The sequence below is a fragment of the Lampetra fluviatilis genome, chromosome 11, assembly GCF_964198595.1.
Source record: "Lampetra fluviatilis chromosome 11, kcLamFluv1.1, whole genome shotgun sequence".
In the NCBI taxonomy this organism is placed as follows: Eukaryota; Metazoa; Chordata; class Hyperoartia; order Petromyzontiformes; family Petromyzontidae; genus Lampetra; species Lampetra fluviatilis.
In genome coordinates, this window is record NC_136285.1 from 10818654 (window position 1) to 10836073 (window position 17420).

At 48.6% G+C, this 17420-nt stretch overlaps 1 protein-coding gene across 1 annotated transcript in view; it reads left to right on the forward strand.

Annotated features, from left to right (window-relative positions):
- LOC144934900 (laminin subunit beta-2-like) overlaps window positions 1-17420 on the forward strand; it is an 80113-nt gene that overhangs the window by 27959 nt on the left and 34734 nt on the right. The window contains exons 8-10 of the mRNA XM_078861169.1: window positions 4496-4616; window positions 7297-7485; window positions 8420-8599. Of these exons, the coding sequence (XP_078717295.1) occupies window positions 4496-4616; window positions 7297-7485; window positions 8420-8599 (490 nt within the window). The remainder of the gene's footprint in view (window positions 1-4495; window positions 4617-7296; window positions 7486-8419; window positions 8600-17420) is intronic.

Genomic DNA, 17420 nt, shown 5'->3' on the forward strand with positions numbered 1-17420 from the left:
TGGTGGTTGTAGTGGTGGTGGTGGTAGTGGTGGTGGTAGTGGTGGTGGTGGTGATGTTGGTGGTGGTGGTGATGGTGGTGGTGATGGTGGTGGTAGTGGTGATGGTGGTAGTGGTGGTGGTGATGGTGGTGGTGATGGTAGTGGTGGTGATGGTGATGGCGGTGATGGTGGTGGTGGTAGTGGTAGTGGTGGTGGTAGTGGTGATGGTGGTGGTGGTAGTGGTGGTGGTAGTGGTAGTGGTGGTAGTGGTGGTGGTGTTGGTATAAATAACAAAGTGACGACGTACTTGCGAAACGACGTAAAACGGGGGAGACGTAAATCGGGCTGTTTCCGTATTTGCACTCCCATTAGTTTCCAGGCCTGCACGCGCTCCTCTGTCTTGACGAGTCTTCTCGTCGTTACCAGAGGGTGCCAGGGCCGCGCTTTGGCTGTGCTTGCGTGGCGTGTTTCTGTGCGGTATTGGCCACCGGCCGTCAACTCGCGGATTCGTGCGGCCGGCGTACGCGACGCGCCTGATTGCTCGGAACAACGAGAAACGCTCACATCCGTCGGCAGCATTGCAAACCGCTCGGTGGGACTGTGACGAGAGGTTCAAGGATTCTAGATTTGAAGCTTTCGTGACTGCAAGGATCCATACTCTTAGTTTTTTCGGTAAAGTCACGTAGGAAAAAAAATAAAAAAAATAAAATCACGTTTCGGAGGCAACACAAGTCTCCGTCATCAGGTGGGACCGTCACAGCCAGATTTGCTGATTTGCTGTAAATCTGGCTGTGATGGTCCCACCTGATGACGGAGACTTGTGTTGCCTCCGAAACGTCGTGATTTTATTATTATTTTATTTTTATTAATTTTAATTTTATTTTTTACCTACGTGACTTTACCGAAAAAACTAAGAGTATGGTTCAAGGATGCCTGGCTCGATGCTGGAGCGAAATCATTTTGATTTCGCCTGCCAGAGCAGCGTCGCGCTGGTGAACGCGCTATTTCGCCTGGCGGAGAGCGAGCTATTCGCCGTTCGCTTCCCGGTGCCAGGGCAGCCGTCAACGTTCACGTGGTTCTCGTTGGAGTTTACTTCAGGTGAATAACCTGTCGACCATCTTCTTGGTTCTTTCGGTAAAGTCACGTAGAAGGGAAGTAATAAAATAATAAAAATAAAACATAATAAAATCATTCTCACGACGTTTCGGCCACAACGCAAGCAGCCGTCCTCAGGAGAATACCAGGTCTGTCGGGGAGACAGCGTCTGAATGGTAGTGGTGGTGATGGTAGTGGTGGTCTTCACCTGAGGACGGCTGCTTGCGTTGTGGCTGAAACGTCGTGAGAATTATTTTATTATGTTTTATTTTTATTATTTTATTACTTCCCTTCTACGTGACTTTACCGAAAGAACCAAGAAGATGAATCCCTGCAGTCACGAAAGAAGCTTTGAATCGAAATTTAACCTGTCGACCAGTCACCAAGACGTCTGGTCCACGTGGAAGAGTAGGTCAACGCGCCGTATAATAGAGGGTCCTCTCTAGAGCTTCCTCCAGTGGAGGTTCTTCCGCCAGCGAGTGGCGTGAGCAAGCAATTGCAGGGCTGCTCCTTTACATCTTGTTTGTGTTTTTTAAACGTGTCACCGCTACTCAGGTCACCGTTCTTAGCTGACTTGATGACGTGGAGCGTTGGGTTTGAGTCCCTACTATTTGTACAGGTGAAGCCAGTCGTTGAGGTGCAGCCTTATTGACACAGCCTACGAATGCAGGAAACTATCGAGACGGCAACAGAGACACACCGGAGGGTTTTCTGGAATCGTTATATTTCGCGTCGGATTTCCAGTAAACATATCCCAGCTTTTCCAAGCGTCGTCTGACCTTTGCAGCAGCACAATCATCAAAGCACACGCAGTGCTGTCATATTCGGTGCAGTGCCATGCATGGCTGATGCTGTCTGTAATCGATCGCACACTGCGGTGCAATCCAGTGGAAGTCGGTTTGATCTCCAGATGCGGAAGATTAAATATTGGAAAGTTTTTTTTTTAAGAATCTTCCCCCACCCACCTCTCCGTTCCGCCTGTGGTTACACCACAGTTACAGAGTTAGTCGACCAGCAAGTTGCGTGTGGTGGGGTACAAAGGTGGGTACAGGGACTCCTCTACTTACGAACGAGTTAGGTTCCAGAGGTCTGTGCATAAGTCGATTTTGTTCCTAAGTCCAACTTTACCCCTGTCGATTCCAAACACGTTGTTACGGCATTTACACGAAACACGGAGAATGGCTTTAAAAGTTGTACAAACTCCTGTAGATGTAGATACCACCGGTTCTTCATGTTCTGCAGATGTAGATGCCACCAACGCGCCATGCATTGCTCCGCGGTTGAAAATACGAGGAGTCGGGCAGAATAAATACGAAGGGGGGGCTCTCTGGAGCCCCCTCCCGTGGATAGGCACCTTCTGCCTTCCAGTGATGTGAGCAGACAATTGCAGGTGCTGCACCTTTAACTTTACATTTCACAATGCCTTTACGACAGCCGTTTGAAGAGCAATGCAGTAATGGACAGCTCTTTTATAACATCAACAACAAGAAAAGGCGACTGTATTTCACTGAAGAGAAGCGATTTGGAAAATATCGGAAACAAAAAAATGTGTACATCATCTGAGGGAAATTCGCCTCCATCAAAACAGGCGCCATGGGATCGGAGCTTGAGCAAAGTTTACGGAAAAGGAAACTGGCCCTCCGTTCGATTTTCTTTTTGGCTCGCACTCGTGCGGAGCTCAGGTATCCGGGCACAATGGTTTGCTTCTATCCTTGGTGGAGTCGGGGAATTCCACCCATTAATCGCACATTGTACAAAACAGTTTTCTGCGGCCAGAGAACACGTGTTAGGTGGCAGCAGACAACAGTGGCTACCCTCGTGGGCAACGGGACGTTATTATTTATGGGGCATTTAAATGCTGAAAACTGTTGATGGAAATAGGTGACCTCATAATTGCTTGTTTTCATAACTTTGTAGCGACGTTTAGTGCCAATAGGTGTGTTTGTCTTTGCGCGCGTGCGTGCACACGCACAACACATGTTTTTGATCTCGTATATACGGAGCGGGCATGTCTACACACGGGGAGGGGGGTTCTTAAAAGGGAATTCCTGTTGCTAATGATGATCTATAATGGAGATGGTAACGAAGAAAAATCACAGACGTGGTGCTTGCTACAAAGCAAATAATTTCGATTGTGCAATGCATCGTGTATAGTCATCGTCGTCAGCCATTAGAGACGAGCAGCCATGCAACACAATCTCTGGGCCCTAAAGTGAACCGCTGTTGTCTACGCCCCTTCAGTGGAGAAGGAACAGCAAAGCGACACGAACTCCCCTCCTGAAGCCCTCTCATCGTGCCTGGGAGAGCTCCACATTTGGCTCCTGAACATATGTCCGTGGAATAGAATCATCAGCCACGGTCAATCCACTTTGGGAGTAAGGCCTGCTCAAGCCACGTGGGCCACGTGACTATGTTAGTCACGTGGCTGGGAAAGTGCCTGGCTGGCTTCAGACCGCAGTGCTCTGAGGACTGTGGATGTTTGAATGTTGCTATGTAAAGCTTCGAGTTGTGATAGCGTCTCTCAATGATGTTGTGACACACACACTTGCACACGTACTCAGGGTAGGGGTGATGATTGGGACGAGGCTAGGCGGGCGGAGAGCTGGCAAAAGGGATGAGTGCTATTGGAAAAAGTAGACGTATCGACGTATGGCATATGCATCACTATAAGGCAATCTTTTACCTCTATTTTTACTTTGCACATCTGAGTCGTGCTGAGCCAGGATAGCACGGATTATTTTTTCCATTGCACAAGCGGAACTGTGCCACTGATGTCACCCAAAGTTCGTAACTTCAGAGTGCATGCAAACGACGCTATTATGTCCCGTGAGGCCAATGTTGCATGGCTCGGCTTGGTAAAATGCCAGTGGAAACAAACAGCCATGCCATGCTGGGCCGTTCTTTCAGGGCTCTAATGTGCAAATGGGATAAGGGTTACTTGTTTTTGTCTCTAAACCAAATTATTACATTTTTATTTGACCAGGTAAGACCCACGAAGCTCTAAAGCTCATTTTCAGAAGCGAGCTGCCCATAAATGATAACTCAACCAAGTGGCTTATCACGTGGGAATTTATAGCAGCCAAACACTAGTCTAAATGCATGTCTCTAAATATGGAGGGAAAAACCGGGGGACCCAGAAAATAATCCACGTGACCACGGGGAGAGAGAGAACACGCAAACGCCAAATATACCACAGGCATCAGGGTCCGGATGGAACCCACGACCTCCTGTATACCAGGCGAGGTAGTAAACATCTCCTAGCCACCGTGATGATGATGACAGAGAGAGACACGCAGACTTCAAATATACAGCAGCAGCAGGCGTCGTCAGGGTCGGGATGGAACCCACGACCTCCTGTATACCGGGCGAGGTAGTTAACACCTAGCCACCGCGGCGTCCCTGTGTGTGTGTGTGCGCGTAGGTTCACGGGCGGTGCATGTGCAAGCATCACACGCGGGGGCTCAACTGCGAGCAGTGCGAGGATTTCTACGCAGACTCGCCCTGGAGGCCGGCCGAGGGACGGCAGTCGCACGAGTGCAAAAGTACAAGACACCAATTTGTGCCAATTACTTTAAGTAGGCGTAGTCACCCGCGTTCAAAGGATGACGGCTCTCGATTGACCTTCGACCGGGATCTGAACTCAAGATGTCGACAAAATATCGGAGCTTCGCCGCTCTTGCTCTGCCGGCCGAGATAAGTCACGATGGCCATTTGGTGGCGGCCGTACGAGTCGTTTATAATATGTTTACGTTTCGATTTAAAGCTTTCGTGACTGCAGGGATTCATCTTCTTGGTTCTTTCGGTAAAGTCACGTAGAAGGGAAATAAAAAAATAATAAAAATAAAACATAATAAATACAATTCTCACGACGTTTCGGCCACAACGCAAGCCACAACGCAAGGAGGACGGCTGCTTGCGTTGTGGCCGAAACGTCGTGAGAATTGTATTTTATTATGTTTTATTTGTATTATTTTATTATTTCCCTTCTCCGTGACTTTACCGAAAGAACCAAGAAGATGTTTACGTTTTCCGCAAGTGTCGCTCGTCGATTCGTGAAGATTCCTTACTCCCGGGCACGTGAGCGTGTCCTTGCGTTCACATGTTTTCTAACGTTGACGACCAGTGCGCTGGTATGCAGATTAATATAATAGTTTTTTTTTTATGAAAATACTTTGTTTAGAATATATTTATTTGCCAGTATTGCTTAAAAAAACTGTCCACATCTGGACGTCGGCATTGGCAGACTCTGCACTGGGTTTTCTCGCCATTGGTTGAGAACTATTTAAGTCTGTCTTGAAACCTCTTCACATTGGCCTTTCTCTCCTATTTCCGGCCGTTTAACCTGGTTCTTTTTATTACCTGATTAACATACACAACGCATTGGGGTCTACAGATGGTTGCGCCTTACAAATGTAAATGATTATCTGTAGGGGGCTTTGTAGTATTCTTGACAACGCGCGAAAGTTGTGCTTGGATGGGCGGCTATAACAGAGGCACGAGCGTCAAGTAATGTTTCCCAGACATGGCAATAAGGAACCGTTCAGCTCCATAAAAAAAAAAATCTGCTCAGTTTACGAGGCGGCATTCCCCACAGTATGTCATTCATTCTAGTTGAAAAAAAAAAAATGAAATCCCCCAGCAAATTGCACGCGTAAACCCCCGGCACGAAAACATGTTGCGAGCGTCCGTGATTGCTGCGTTGGCATTTTCCTAACCGGGAGCACGCGGCATAACAAATGCCGCGTCTCGGGGTCAATGTGTTGGAGGCAAGGGTACAAATCGCCCCTACACGGGTGGGATCGGTGGCACAAAAGGGGGGTGGGGAAACCCCGTGTGCGGCGATTGTACCACATCCGATCGTAAGCTGCGCATTAATCACGCGCAATCGATACGTCCTTCAAAGTTTCCAGGGCGCACCTGCAAGGGCTGCGGCGCATTAGTCGGCCGTGGTCGGCGTGCCAGGTGAGGTGTGAAAGAATTAGTGTTTTGCTTAAAGCTGCATAATTGCGTGCGGTGTATGGCCGCGTGGCAACGCGCTTGGGGAGAATTTAATATTTTAATTGCAAGTTGGTTTTTCTTTTTTTTTTTCAGCGAGCAAAAATGCACCGCTGTAAGAATAAAAAAAATGTGCAGAGGACAAATGATATCCGTGCGCGATGGAGCACGCCTGCGATCCAAGGCAAGGGTTGGCGGATCATGCAGATGTGCGAAATTTCCAAACTCAATGGGCTGTGACGTTTCCAGTAGATGGAAATTCTGGCCATTTACTCTTGAATGTTTTATACAGAGCTTTTAGTGTTAGCCCCCCCCCCTCCCTATGTCTGGGGATTTTCCAGGTACCATGCTTCTCTCCCGCAAGTCAAAAGCTAATGAAGGGTATTGGCCAAACATTTCAATTAATGATCCCACTAAAATAGTCATGAGACCTCAGAGAGACATTCCTGAATAAATAACGGGCTTTATTATTATTATTGAATATCAAATATGTTAGAGTTAAGCTAATATACCAACACATATTTTCGAGATTTAAACCATGAAGTAAGTGTGTTTGGTAGAGCCCATGAATTTGCAAGATTTTTATTGTTACATAATGTTTTTTATTTCCAGAATATATTTTAAATGCTAGGTAATATGTACAAAAAATTCTCACAATACATATTATCTTGGAATTTTATTATGTTTAGTGCTCCGAGCAGAGGTGGATTGTGAAAATAGAATGAAAATCGCGACAGTCTCTTATTTTCCTTTGCAGACCAACGGGTTATCGACCAGTTAATTAACGCACATACATACAAATACAAAAAAAACAATTACACGTGGCAAGAAAGCAGCCAGACGAGGTCCACAACACAAACATTCAGTCAAACCACCTCGAGCCATTAAGTGGCCTCCGAGTCGTCAGCGTTCAGCTCCTTGAGACGCCGTGTGCAGCGCGCACTCCCGGCCGCGCGTCCCACCACCACGCGTCCCACCACCACGCGTCCCACCACCACGCGTCCCACCACCACGCGTCCCACCACCGCGCGTCCCACCACCGCGCGTCCCACCACCGCGCGTCCCACCACCGCGCGTCCCACCACCGCGCGTCCCACCACCACGCGTCCCACTACCCCGCGTCCCACCGCCACGCGTCCCACCGCCGCGTGTCCCACCGCCGCGTGTCCCACCGCCGTGCGTCCCACCGTGCGTGCGTGCGTGTTCCGTGGCTTCTCCGCCGGTCAGAGTGCAACTGCAACAGCCACTCGGACAAGTGCCACTTCGACGTGGCCGTGTACAAGGCGTCGGGCAACGTGAGTGGTGGGGTGTGCGAGGACTGCCGCCACAACACCATGGGGCGCAACTGCGAACTCTGCAACACCTTCTTCTACCGCGACCCGCGCCGAGATGCCGGCGACGCCGACGCCTGCTTGCGTAAGTGACACCGTCTCTCCCTCCCTCCCTCCCTCCCATCGAATGGCGCGGGTCCGCACGGCTAACGCTGTCGGAGCGCAGAGCCGGCGCTGCTGAGATCCTGGGTTCGCACGCCGGTTGCAGCCGCGCACGGGCAAATCCGCTGCGTGGTGCTCGTCTTAATGATGAATAAGAATGTTGTTGAATGTGGTCAGCCACTGGTTTTTGCTCATTGCTGAACTTTTTGTGTTTATTTTGCCGTCCTTCTCCCCACACCTCCGATTAGCATGGTTGGCTGCGTATGGTGCGAAAGAAGTTCAACGAACGAACGTACATACATTCTTAACTGCCTCTGCGAGTAACATTGAACCGTCTTGTGAGGCAGGGTCCATTCCAGATGCCACGTAAACAAATATCCAATTCCGATAGCTTTCTTCATTGGAGAAACACCATGGCTTTTCGTTTCGAAAAAGTGAATCACCACCATCTGCCATACGTGCATTTAGCTGCTGTGTGAATGCAAGTTGTTTTTCATCGTACAAAATTACTGTATTTTGCCTAACATTGGGCACACAAAGCCTTTCACTGCCACGATAATCTGGTGGCTCCAAGCTCAAGCTAACAGTACAGCACGCAAGACTACGCAGCCGGCCCCTAATCCACGTACCGTCTTTAGAGTTGTGCCACGCGACGAGCAATTTTATTCTGCCAAGCTTTTGCCACGCGCGCGCGACTGCGGGGGCGTCTGCAACTCCTTCGAGTCCTGCAGATGTCACGCAGCGGCGCGCGGCAATAAGCGAAGGCTCGGGAGGAATAAATGCTGAACACGCAGCCTAACCCGGGAGACCGCACTTGAAAAACGTCATATATATATAAAAAAAAATCCATCCGGTATAAACACCTCATGCAGTCTTCTCCACACCTCTCTGTGCCGGACCGTCGCATCTCCCTACAGCGTGCGACTGCGAGCCCGACGGGACGTTGAACGGGGGGCTCTGCGACGGCCACACGGACGCGGCGCTGGGCCTGCGCGCCGGCCACTGCCGCTGCAAGCCCAACGCGGAGGGCCCGCGCTGCGACCGCTGCAAGGCGGGATTCTTCGGCCTCAACGGCGACGACCCGCTCGGCTGCCGCCGTGAGTTTGACGCCTCCCCACGTGACCCCCACCCTACTCCCTGCGATCCACGTGGGGGGCTCTGCGCGTGGGCCATTCCGTCATTTAACCGGCATTTAAAATTATGAAAAAGATATATTTTTTTATTTTATCAGGTAAGGCTCACTGAGCTATATAGTTCTTTTTTTCAGAAGATACCTGGCTACAAATGATAACTCAACGAAGTGGCTTATCGCGTGGACATTTATAGCAACCAAATACTTTTGTTTGCTATAAACCAAATTCTAAGCGCGTGATGTTGATTCTAAATGTGGTGGGGAAAAACCGGAGGACCCGGAGAAAAATCCATGCGACCACGGAGAGAGAGACACGCAAACTCTAGATATGCAGGCATCGGGGTCGGGATCGAACCCACAACCTCCCGCATACCAGGCGAGGTAGTCAGAATCTCACCACCGTGGCGCCCGACCGAACGATTTATCAGCGCACGTACGTACGATGCCGTGATTGATAGGGCCGGAGTTGCGAGAGAGGGACACGGGAGTGGAGGTCATAGGCCAGAGTCGAGACTATTAATAATCATTTCAACTTGCAACACGGACGGGATCGGCTCACTGTCGAGGAGAGAGAACGACTCGGAGGCACGAGGAACCACAGGCAAGCAGGAAGGCAGCAGTCATGCAGTGCGCTAGCATCAAAAAATTGCCCAAGCTCTATGGCCCTATATATAGCTTGTTTTTAGTCAACTAAAGAGTGCTTTTATGACTACGTGTAGGAATAAAGCGGTGGTCCCTTGTGTGGATGAGCTGCAGACGAAGGAATATCCCATTAGGCAGCTTAGATTGACTGTTTTGGGGGGCTGTAGCTGAGGGGATTGGATACGACAGGTTCGAATTGTCGCCTTGGGTTACACGGTGCTCTTTCTGCCCGCCCTCTCGACTCCAGCTTCTCAACACGGTGCTGTTTCGACTTGACACGTCTATGGTGCATTACATTTTAATGCACTACAGATGCTGTTTATCGTCCATTAGAATGGAACGTATGTTAGCAGTGAAACTACGTGTTTATAATAATGCATACATCCTCATTGCTGTTAAAATTAAGGCAATTGGGTCAAACCCTCCACCTTCCCTCTGTCCAGAGGAATCATAGTTGGGGAGAGGGCAGATTAAGTCTATTGGTTTTCCTTGGAGTCTACCAGCTGAGTCAGTGGTGAGTCAGTGGTGAGTCAGTGGTGAGTCAGTGATGAGTCAGTGGTGAGTCAGTGGTGAGTCAGTGGTGAGTCAGCGGTGAGTTAGTGGTGAGTCAGTGGTGAGTCAGGGGTGAGTCAGTGGTGAGTCAGCGGTGAGTCAGCGGTGAGTTAGTGGTGAGTCAGTGGTGAGTCAGTGATGAGTCAGTGGTGAGTCAGCGGTGAGTTAGTGGTGAGTCAGTGGTGAGTCAGCGGTGAGTCAGCGGTGAGTCAGCGGTGAGTGAGTCAGTGGTGAGTCAGCGGTGAGTCAGCGGTGAGTCAGCGATGAGTCAGCGGTGAGTTAGTGGTGAGTCAGTGGTGAGTCAGTGGTGAGTCAGTGGTGAGTCAGCGGTGAGTCAATCCATCGTGGGGCTACATGGTGGGCGACAGAGGGCAGGCAGTGCACACATTCGCCATCCGCACTCGCCAGCGTGGTGAAGTACGGTCAACTGACCCACACGAACGATGCGGCGTTGGGGAGGGCTTGCTCCAGCAGCGGCTTGACGAAGGGTTCGCCTCGTGCATGAAGAATGCTGATGTATTGTAATCACATTAATAACCATAACGATGAGACCTCCTTTACCAGTGGCAAAATATAGTAGTAGGTTTTTACCCTTTAAACTGGTACAAAACTGACACCTTTATACAAGGCATCATGTTTGCAATAAAAACAACACAAGCAGTCAAAATGCAAACAAAAAGAAACAACTCTGATAATGATATGCACTGTCCTTGAAGTTGATTGGTCCACACCCGAGACAGCTTTCCTTAGAGCCTAGTCTCCATTGGTGTTAGACCAGATGTGTCATTGGTGTTAGACCAGATGGAGACTAGGCTCTAAGGAAAGCTGTCTCGGGTGTGGACCAATCAACTTCAAGGACGGTGCATATCATTACCATGTTCAGAGTTGTTTCTTTTTGTTTGCATTTTGACTGCTTGTGTTGTGGTTATTGCAAACATGATGCCTTGTATAAAGGTGTCAGTTTTGTACCAGTTGAAAGGGTAAAAACCTACAACCATAACGATGTTTTGCCCACAAAAGCCTCTGCGGGTCGTCTGTGTTTGGCGGCGTTCGTCACAGCCACCGCGGCACGGCGAGTGGCCCCAAGTTCGCCCCCGGCCCACTCGCGAGGCCCGGCGGCCAGGCTTCAGTTGCAGCTCAATATTAAATGATCGCCGATGCCTCGAAGCACGCTTGGCTTAGCCTCTGGCTTACTCCCAATTCCATCGGAGGTCACTTATTCGTGATAACGAAGCGACACCCCCCGCAGTACCCAGGATGGAAGTCAGCGGCGGCGCTAGCTGCTGCTGCTGCTGCTGCACCATGGACATTGTAAACGTTTTTTCCTTCTTGGTTCTTTCGGTAAAGTCACGTAGAAGGGAAGTAATAAAATAATAAAAATAAAACATGATAAAATAATTCTCAAGACGTTTCGGCCACAACGCAAGCAGCCGTCATCAGGTGAAGACCAGGTCTGTCGGGGAGACAGCGTCTGAATGAAACACCACCACGCTTGGAGCGTATATTAAATCGAAATTGTAAACGTTACGCGTTGCCGCTCTGTGTGCTGTCACACGCTGGCGTCTGCGCAGTCTCTCCGTTGTGTCCCGGAGCTTTTTCGAGCGATGCACAAACTCTGCGCTCTGTCTAAACCCGCGTGCAAAATTGTGTTTTAACAGCGAACAACTGTAGATCGTTATCGCTGTTATTGTCATCTGCCACGGTCTATCCACTGCTATCCGTCACGGTCCTGCGATGCAGCAGTTCCTACTTGCACGTGTGCGCACGAGTTGCCATTCACGCTCCACCTCTGCGGTGGGCCTCCTCGTCGGAGCGTCTTCTCTCCTTTGGCTGCCGTTCTTTCGCCAGTCTCGTCCAAAGTCCATCATCTTTTCTGGCCACTTCATTTCAAGGGGCAATGCGATGGCCGTGAATTTGTATTAGTTATCCGATTCATGCACCCTCCTTACTGCCGCTCCGTCTAATCCGAAGCACGCTTCTCTCCGTGTTTCTTTGCACACCTTTTTTTTAGCTTCTGTTCTATTATCCTCACTCGCGTGCCTGCTTCTGATTCGTATGCCACAGCGTGTTTCGTGCACTTATTATTATATATAAAAAAAAACGTTGGGCACATTTGATATAATTGCAGGAAACTACGCGGACACGACACCGGGCACATTTGACCTCATGATGAAAATACGGTTGAGCACCGACCTCTTGATATACAACGCTGCGTACCGGCGGTGAACCAGAGCCAGCCCCAGCCCCCCCCAACCATTCCACGGCCTCATCCTCAGGGATTAAAAAATAAATCATACAGGATGTATCTGGGGCAGGGAGGGTGGGGGGGTGGGAGTGCGGACTTTGGTTGCAGCTTTCAGGAAGGTGTGGGGGAGAAAGTGAGCACAAGGTATAGATTATAGTTCGCTTAAGTGCGCCTAATAGCTTGGGGTTTTTCTTTTTTTTCGCGACGACTTACCAAGCCGGCCACTGGAGTTGCTCGACCGACTGGTGGTAATCCTCGGTGAAACGCGGCGCTGCCGCGGTAAATGAACAGCGCTGGGGAATTTTTTCCCCGAGGTTCGGTTTGATGCCACTCGCCGGCTGGCCGGCCGGGTTTTTTTTTGTTGGTGAAATTGGACGCATTCACAATTCCAAGCTACCCTTTTTGGATGTCCTAATCAAAAGGAGACCTGATGGTTCAATGAGCCACTCTGTCTACAGGAAAGCCACCCACACGGATGCTTATCTAAAACCGGATTCCCACCACCATCCATCCCAGAAGAATTCCCTCATCAAGACTCTATATCATAGAGCCCAATGCATATCCGACCATGAACACATTTCCAGTGAACTCAAACACATACGCCAAGCTCTTAAGGCTAATGGTTACTCCGACTACACAATCCGCAAAGCCATCTCTCCAACCATCAAGAAGGATCCTGTTGAGGAGCCTTTCAAGACCATCACCTTACCTTACATTGCTGGGGTCACAAAAAAGATCTCCAAAATCCTGATTAAACACAAGATCCAGGTCCGATTCAACACAGTACATAAAATCCGTGATCTGGTACCGTCTGTAAAAGATGTGGTTCCAGACATACAGCACCCTGGTGTCTACAAACTAAGTTGCCTCTGTGGTAGCAGTTACATTGGACAAACCAAACGACATGTCTCGGACCGCATCCGTGAACATAAAGCTGACCTGAAACACGGTAGGACAAACACCTCAGCCGTGGCAGATCACTGTTACAACTCAGTGGGCTCACATGACATTGACTTCTCCAAGACAGAGGTTCTCTGCAAGCCACCTGGCTATCATGAGAGATTCGTTCATGAGGCGATCCACATATACAAACACAGAGACAATTTTAATCGAGAAGATGGATTCTGGCTTAGCAATCATTGGAAGGACGTAATAAACCATGTTGATACACATTAGGGTAGGTAGAATAATACATAGTGTTATGTTGAAATGTGGTTTATTGCAATACAGTATATAATTTAATGTTGGGTTTATCTATGGCAGTATATAGTACGGTATATGCTCGGTTGATGTAAGAGAATAAAGTTTAGATGGAAGCATATTATATAACTTTTACGACGTAGTATTGTAATGTATTACTTGCTGTTAGTAACTCAGCTTATTGTAGAGTATAGTAAGTATACTGATGGTGCTATGCAGTTTATATTTTAGTCTTTGTATGTAGTTTATACCTTAGTTTTCTACGGTGTTGTTTAGTTACTGCAGCTACATATCATTGGCATTCCTTTCCTTTGTTAATGCTAATCCCTGCACCCCCCCTTGGTGCTCTTGATCCTGCATAGTGCGTGGGCATGGTATGACTTTGAAGCCCCCCCGCCCCCTGCGCATTTCCCATGTATATGCTAAACTCATCTTGATATGCACATTCTTTTTGTTAAGGCGCTCTTCTACCACCCCCAACCCAGCTTATATGTAAGTTCCTAGCTTGAAGTGTCTCATTCTTCACCTGAGGACGGCTGCTTGCGTTGTGGCCGAAACGTCGTGAGAATTGTTTAATTTTATTATGTTTTATTTTTATTATTTTATTACTTCCCTTCTACGTGACTTTACCGGAAAAAACCAAGAAGATGAATTCCTTCCTGTTCACAGCTCGCGACCGAGCCAAGACGGGGGTTAGCTCTGATCCAAAAGATTCTCAAAGCCATTGCCGCTCGCACGCCTCTCCTGGGGACAGCGGGCTCCAAAGTACATTTCTGTACATTAAAAACAATAACAAACAGTTTCCCTGGAATAAAAACGATCAGGGAAGGGGCAAGGGATGAGACACACACTGTATGGGGAGTGGCTGGAAATGAACGTCCGGCTTCATGTGTCAGCAACTGCTCGCAGAGAGAGAGAGACAGCTCCTGGCTAAATGCGGCAGGAATTTAATTTGCTCTATTTTAAATCGTCTCTGCATGCCTCATGTCAGCGCAGCAACTTCTAAAAAAACCTATTCTTTCCCTCCGGCCCGGCTCCTTTAAAGATGCGTTTTTACCCTTTGATGGCCGGATGAAAGTGCTGCATGATTATTACAATTTGGTGAAGTTGATAATCACGGTGCGCGGGCATCGGATTAAATTCCAGTGAGAGAAGCGATTCTCTCTTGTAAGGGCAGACCTGGCAGCAACCGATATGAAAAGTTCACAGTGCTGTCTCCTGCAAATGGTCACGTGGATTAGCAGTCCTGGGGCTGATAGGCCGAATTAGCTTGGTTATTTGGTCAGAAATCATACATATTTTGTAATTTTGGCCCCCGTTAGAAAATGTCTCCAACGTGTCCAGAATATCCTCCTAGCCAGAGTCATTCATGTGGCCTCCCCTCTCGCGAGCTCTTCAAAGCTCATTAAGGAGCTGCATTGGTCACCAGTGCAAAAAAGAATCATGTTTAAGGTCGCAGTATTCGCTCTGATAGCAAAGACAACCAACCTACTTGAGCGATGCCATCCACCCCAATGTATCATCACGAAACCTACGCTCAACTTCCATGGACCTGCTGCTGCTGGGTGTGAGATCCACTCGGCTTGGGACAGCAGAACGGAGTTGTTCATCTGGAGCCCACCCAGTGAACTGGAGCAGTCTTTGCCGACTGAAGTCCGCTCAGTAATGACAATCGGGTCATTTCAAGACCGGACAAAATTTTTTTTATTTTCTCAGACTTTGATGAATGTGGCCGTGCATTACGGAGCTTGGATTGATTGACTGGCCTACTCACGATACATTTTTTGAAACGACTCCTCGGTCACAGATACCAGTGGAGCGGACCCGGAAAAGTTCCCCAGACGACCATTCTATCGTGGACACGTTTAGATAATGATGCCGATATGTTTGCAGTATATTTTGATGCATATATATATATATTTCTTTTTTTACAATCGATCACTTCAAATATGCCCCGTGGTTTTAAATGACGGGATAATTATTCCTTCATTTAATAATAAATAAACATGATAATTTATTATATTAAATAACACAAAAACTCAATGCATTATGTGGCCAATGACGTATGTATGTTGAATTTCTTTCGCACCAAACGTAGCCAACTGTGATATGATGTGCGGGTGAAGGACGTCAAACTTAACGCAAAGAGCAGCTCTAAAGAAACGAGTTTTTAATCGAGATATAAAAGTGCATCGCTCCAGTGGCTTCCTAATATCGGAAGGAGGAAGAACGTTCCAGACGGCTCCAGAAGCGCATCTGAAAGCGTGCGACTCAGTGGCCGTCTTTGTTCGATGGGCAGTCAACAAAAGCCGCTGCGAGACTGTGGCCTTAAGGAGATGGAGTAGAGAGACACCTTCTCTGCAATATTGACTGTGTTTCTTATTTGTTGCTGCTGAGCTCATGCATTACAACGGAACTCCCGTGTGCAAAATAGCCGGGCAACTGGCCTAACGGTACCGGTCCGTGGAACAGATCAAAATAAACTTCACGTACAATGAAAAAAGATGCAACCGGCGACGTTTATGGCAATTAATCTTATCCACTCAATGTCTCTGGACCTCTCTGTTGATGTGCTACGGAGAAGGGGTCATTGCCTTAAACGTCCCCTCACAATTGTATCCTAGTCACTGAGAGGCAGTGCGCCTGATGAACATGTCGAGTTATTTTTGTTGGTCATGCTTTGTGCACCTCTGCCGACGCAGCAACACAAAGGAAACTGGTAAATAGATAGAATGGCCCTGCCCTGAAATCGAGGCGTGGGTGTGCGTCGTAGGAGTGTGGGTTTCCACACCCAAGGCGAGTGCCCGAACACTCACACTTAGTCGGGCAACAAACGAGGCCCTGCCAACCAAACTCCACAACTCTATTCCTATTCACTTGAGAAACTGTCAAATGTGGAGTGAATTTCCCGGTGCACTGCGTTGAACCCCTGTCTGAAGACAACAGCCAAGTCGCTACCTTATTGCAGCGCGGACTGCACAATGTGTGCTCGCAAAAAAAAAACACGTCGAGGGCATTTCAATTATTGGCTTTTTCAGCCCCAAAAAAACAGGACAACACCTTCGTAAAGCCGGCTTTCTCGCGACGCACGGTCTCCTTCGTCTGCGCCGAGCGCCAGTTACGAGCTCGGTAGAGAAGGTCAGCGGGCAGCGTCTGTCTGCTTGCGGTTATTGAGAAAGAGAAGCTTTGGCCTGCCTTTATTTACGTTTCCAGAAACTTCGGGTCGCAAGGGCCCCACGGGCTCCTTGAGCTCGCGGGGCAAATATCAATCGGGTTTGGCCGGCGTACGGACGACGCGTTATTAAAGGGGGGCAATGTTGAAGAGGGTCAGCTTTGGCGGTGGCCGCGGGTGGCTGCAGCCCGTTACGAGCCGAAGACGGTGATCGGTTGTGTCGTTTGCGTCACCGCGCTGGGAATTTGGCCGCTGAAGCGGAATCAGAGGCTGCCACATCTGGGATTGGAGTTGTGCAGAATTACATCAAATGCAATATTGCAATAAGGCGCAAACATTGCAAAAGCATACGATGGTGTCCGTGTAGAGGTCAGAAGGTTTGTGGAGCGAGACCCATGTGGTACGTAAACACAGGTCCCCCATGCATTCCCGCGCGCACACAGCCGCACATTTGTCGTGATGATCCATCAGGAAATGCATTATTTATAAACTCACAAAATCCGCTAATGATTTCCCTCTGTGCACCCCCACTCCCTCATCAAAAATGCTAATTAAAAACACATGACGAAATGAAAACCTCAAAGTGATGGGCCGTGCAGGTTAAACTCTTCAACAATTTGACACTCAGGAGATTTTCACCCACCAAATGTTAAGTTTCTTTTGAAGTCCAGCGCATTGACGTTTGGAATTAATGAAGCTGTTCAGTGCGTGGGGTGGAGGGCGCTGTGCCGCGAACCCGACGACCTGAGTTCGATTCTCGGCCACAGCTTCCATCAGGGGCGTGTGATATCTGAACTTAAATTTTGACTTAAAACTTTCGTGACTGCAGGAATTCATATTTTTTGGTTCTGTCGGTAAAGTCACGTAGAAGGGAAATAATTAAATAATAAAAATAAAACATAATAAAATAATTCTCACGACGTTTCGGCCACAACGCAAGCAGCCGTCCTCAAGTGAAGAATAGGTCTGTCGTTA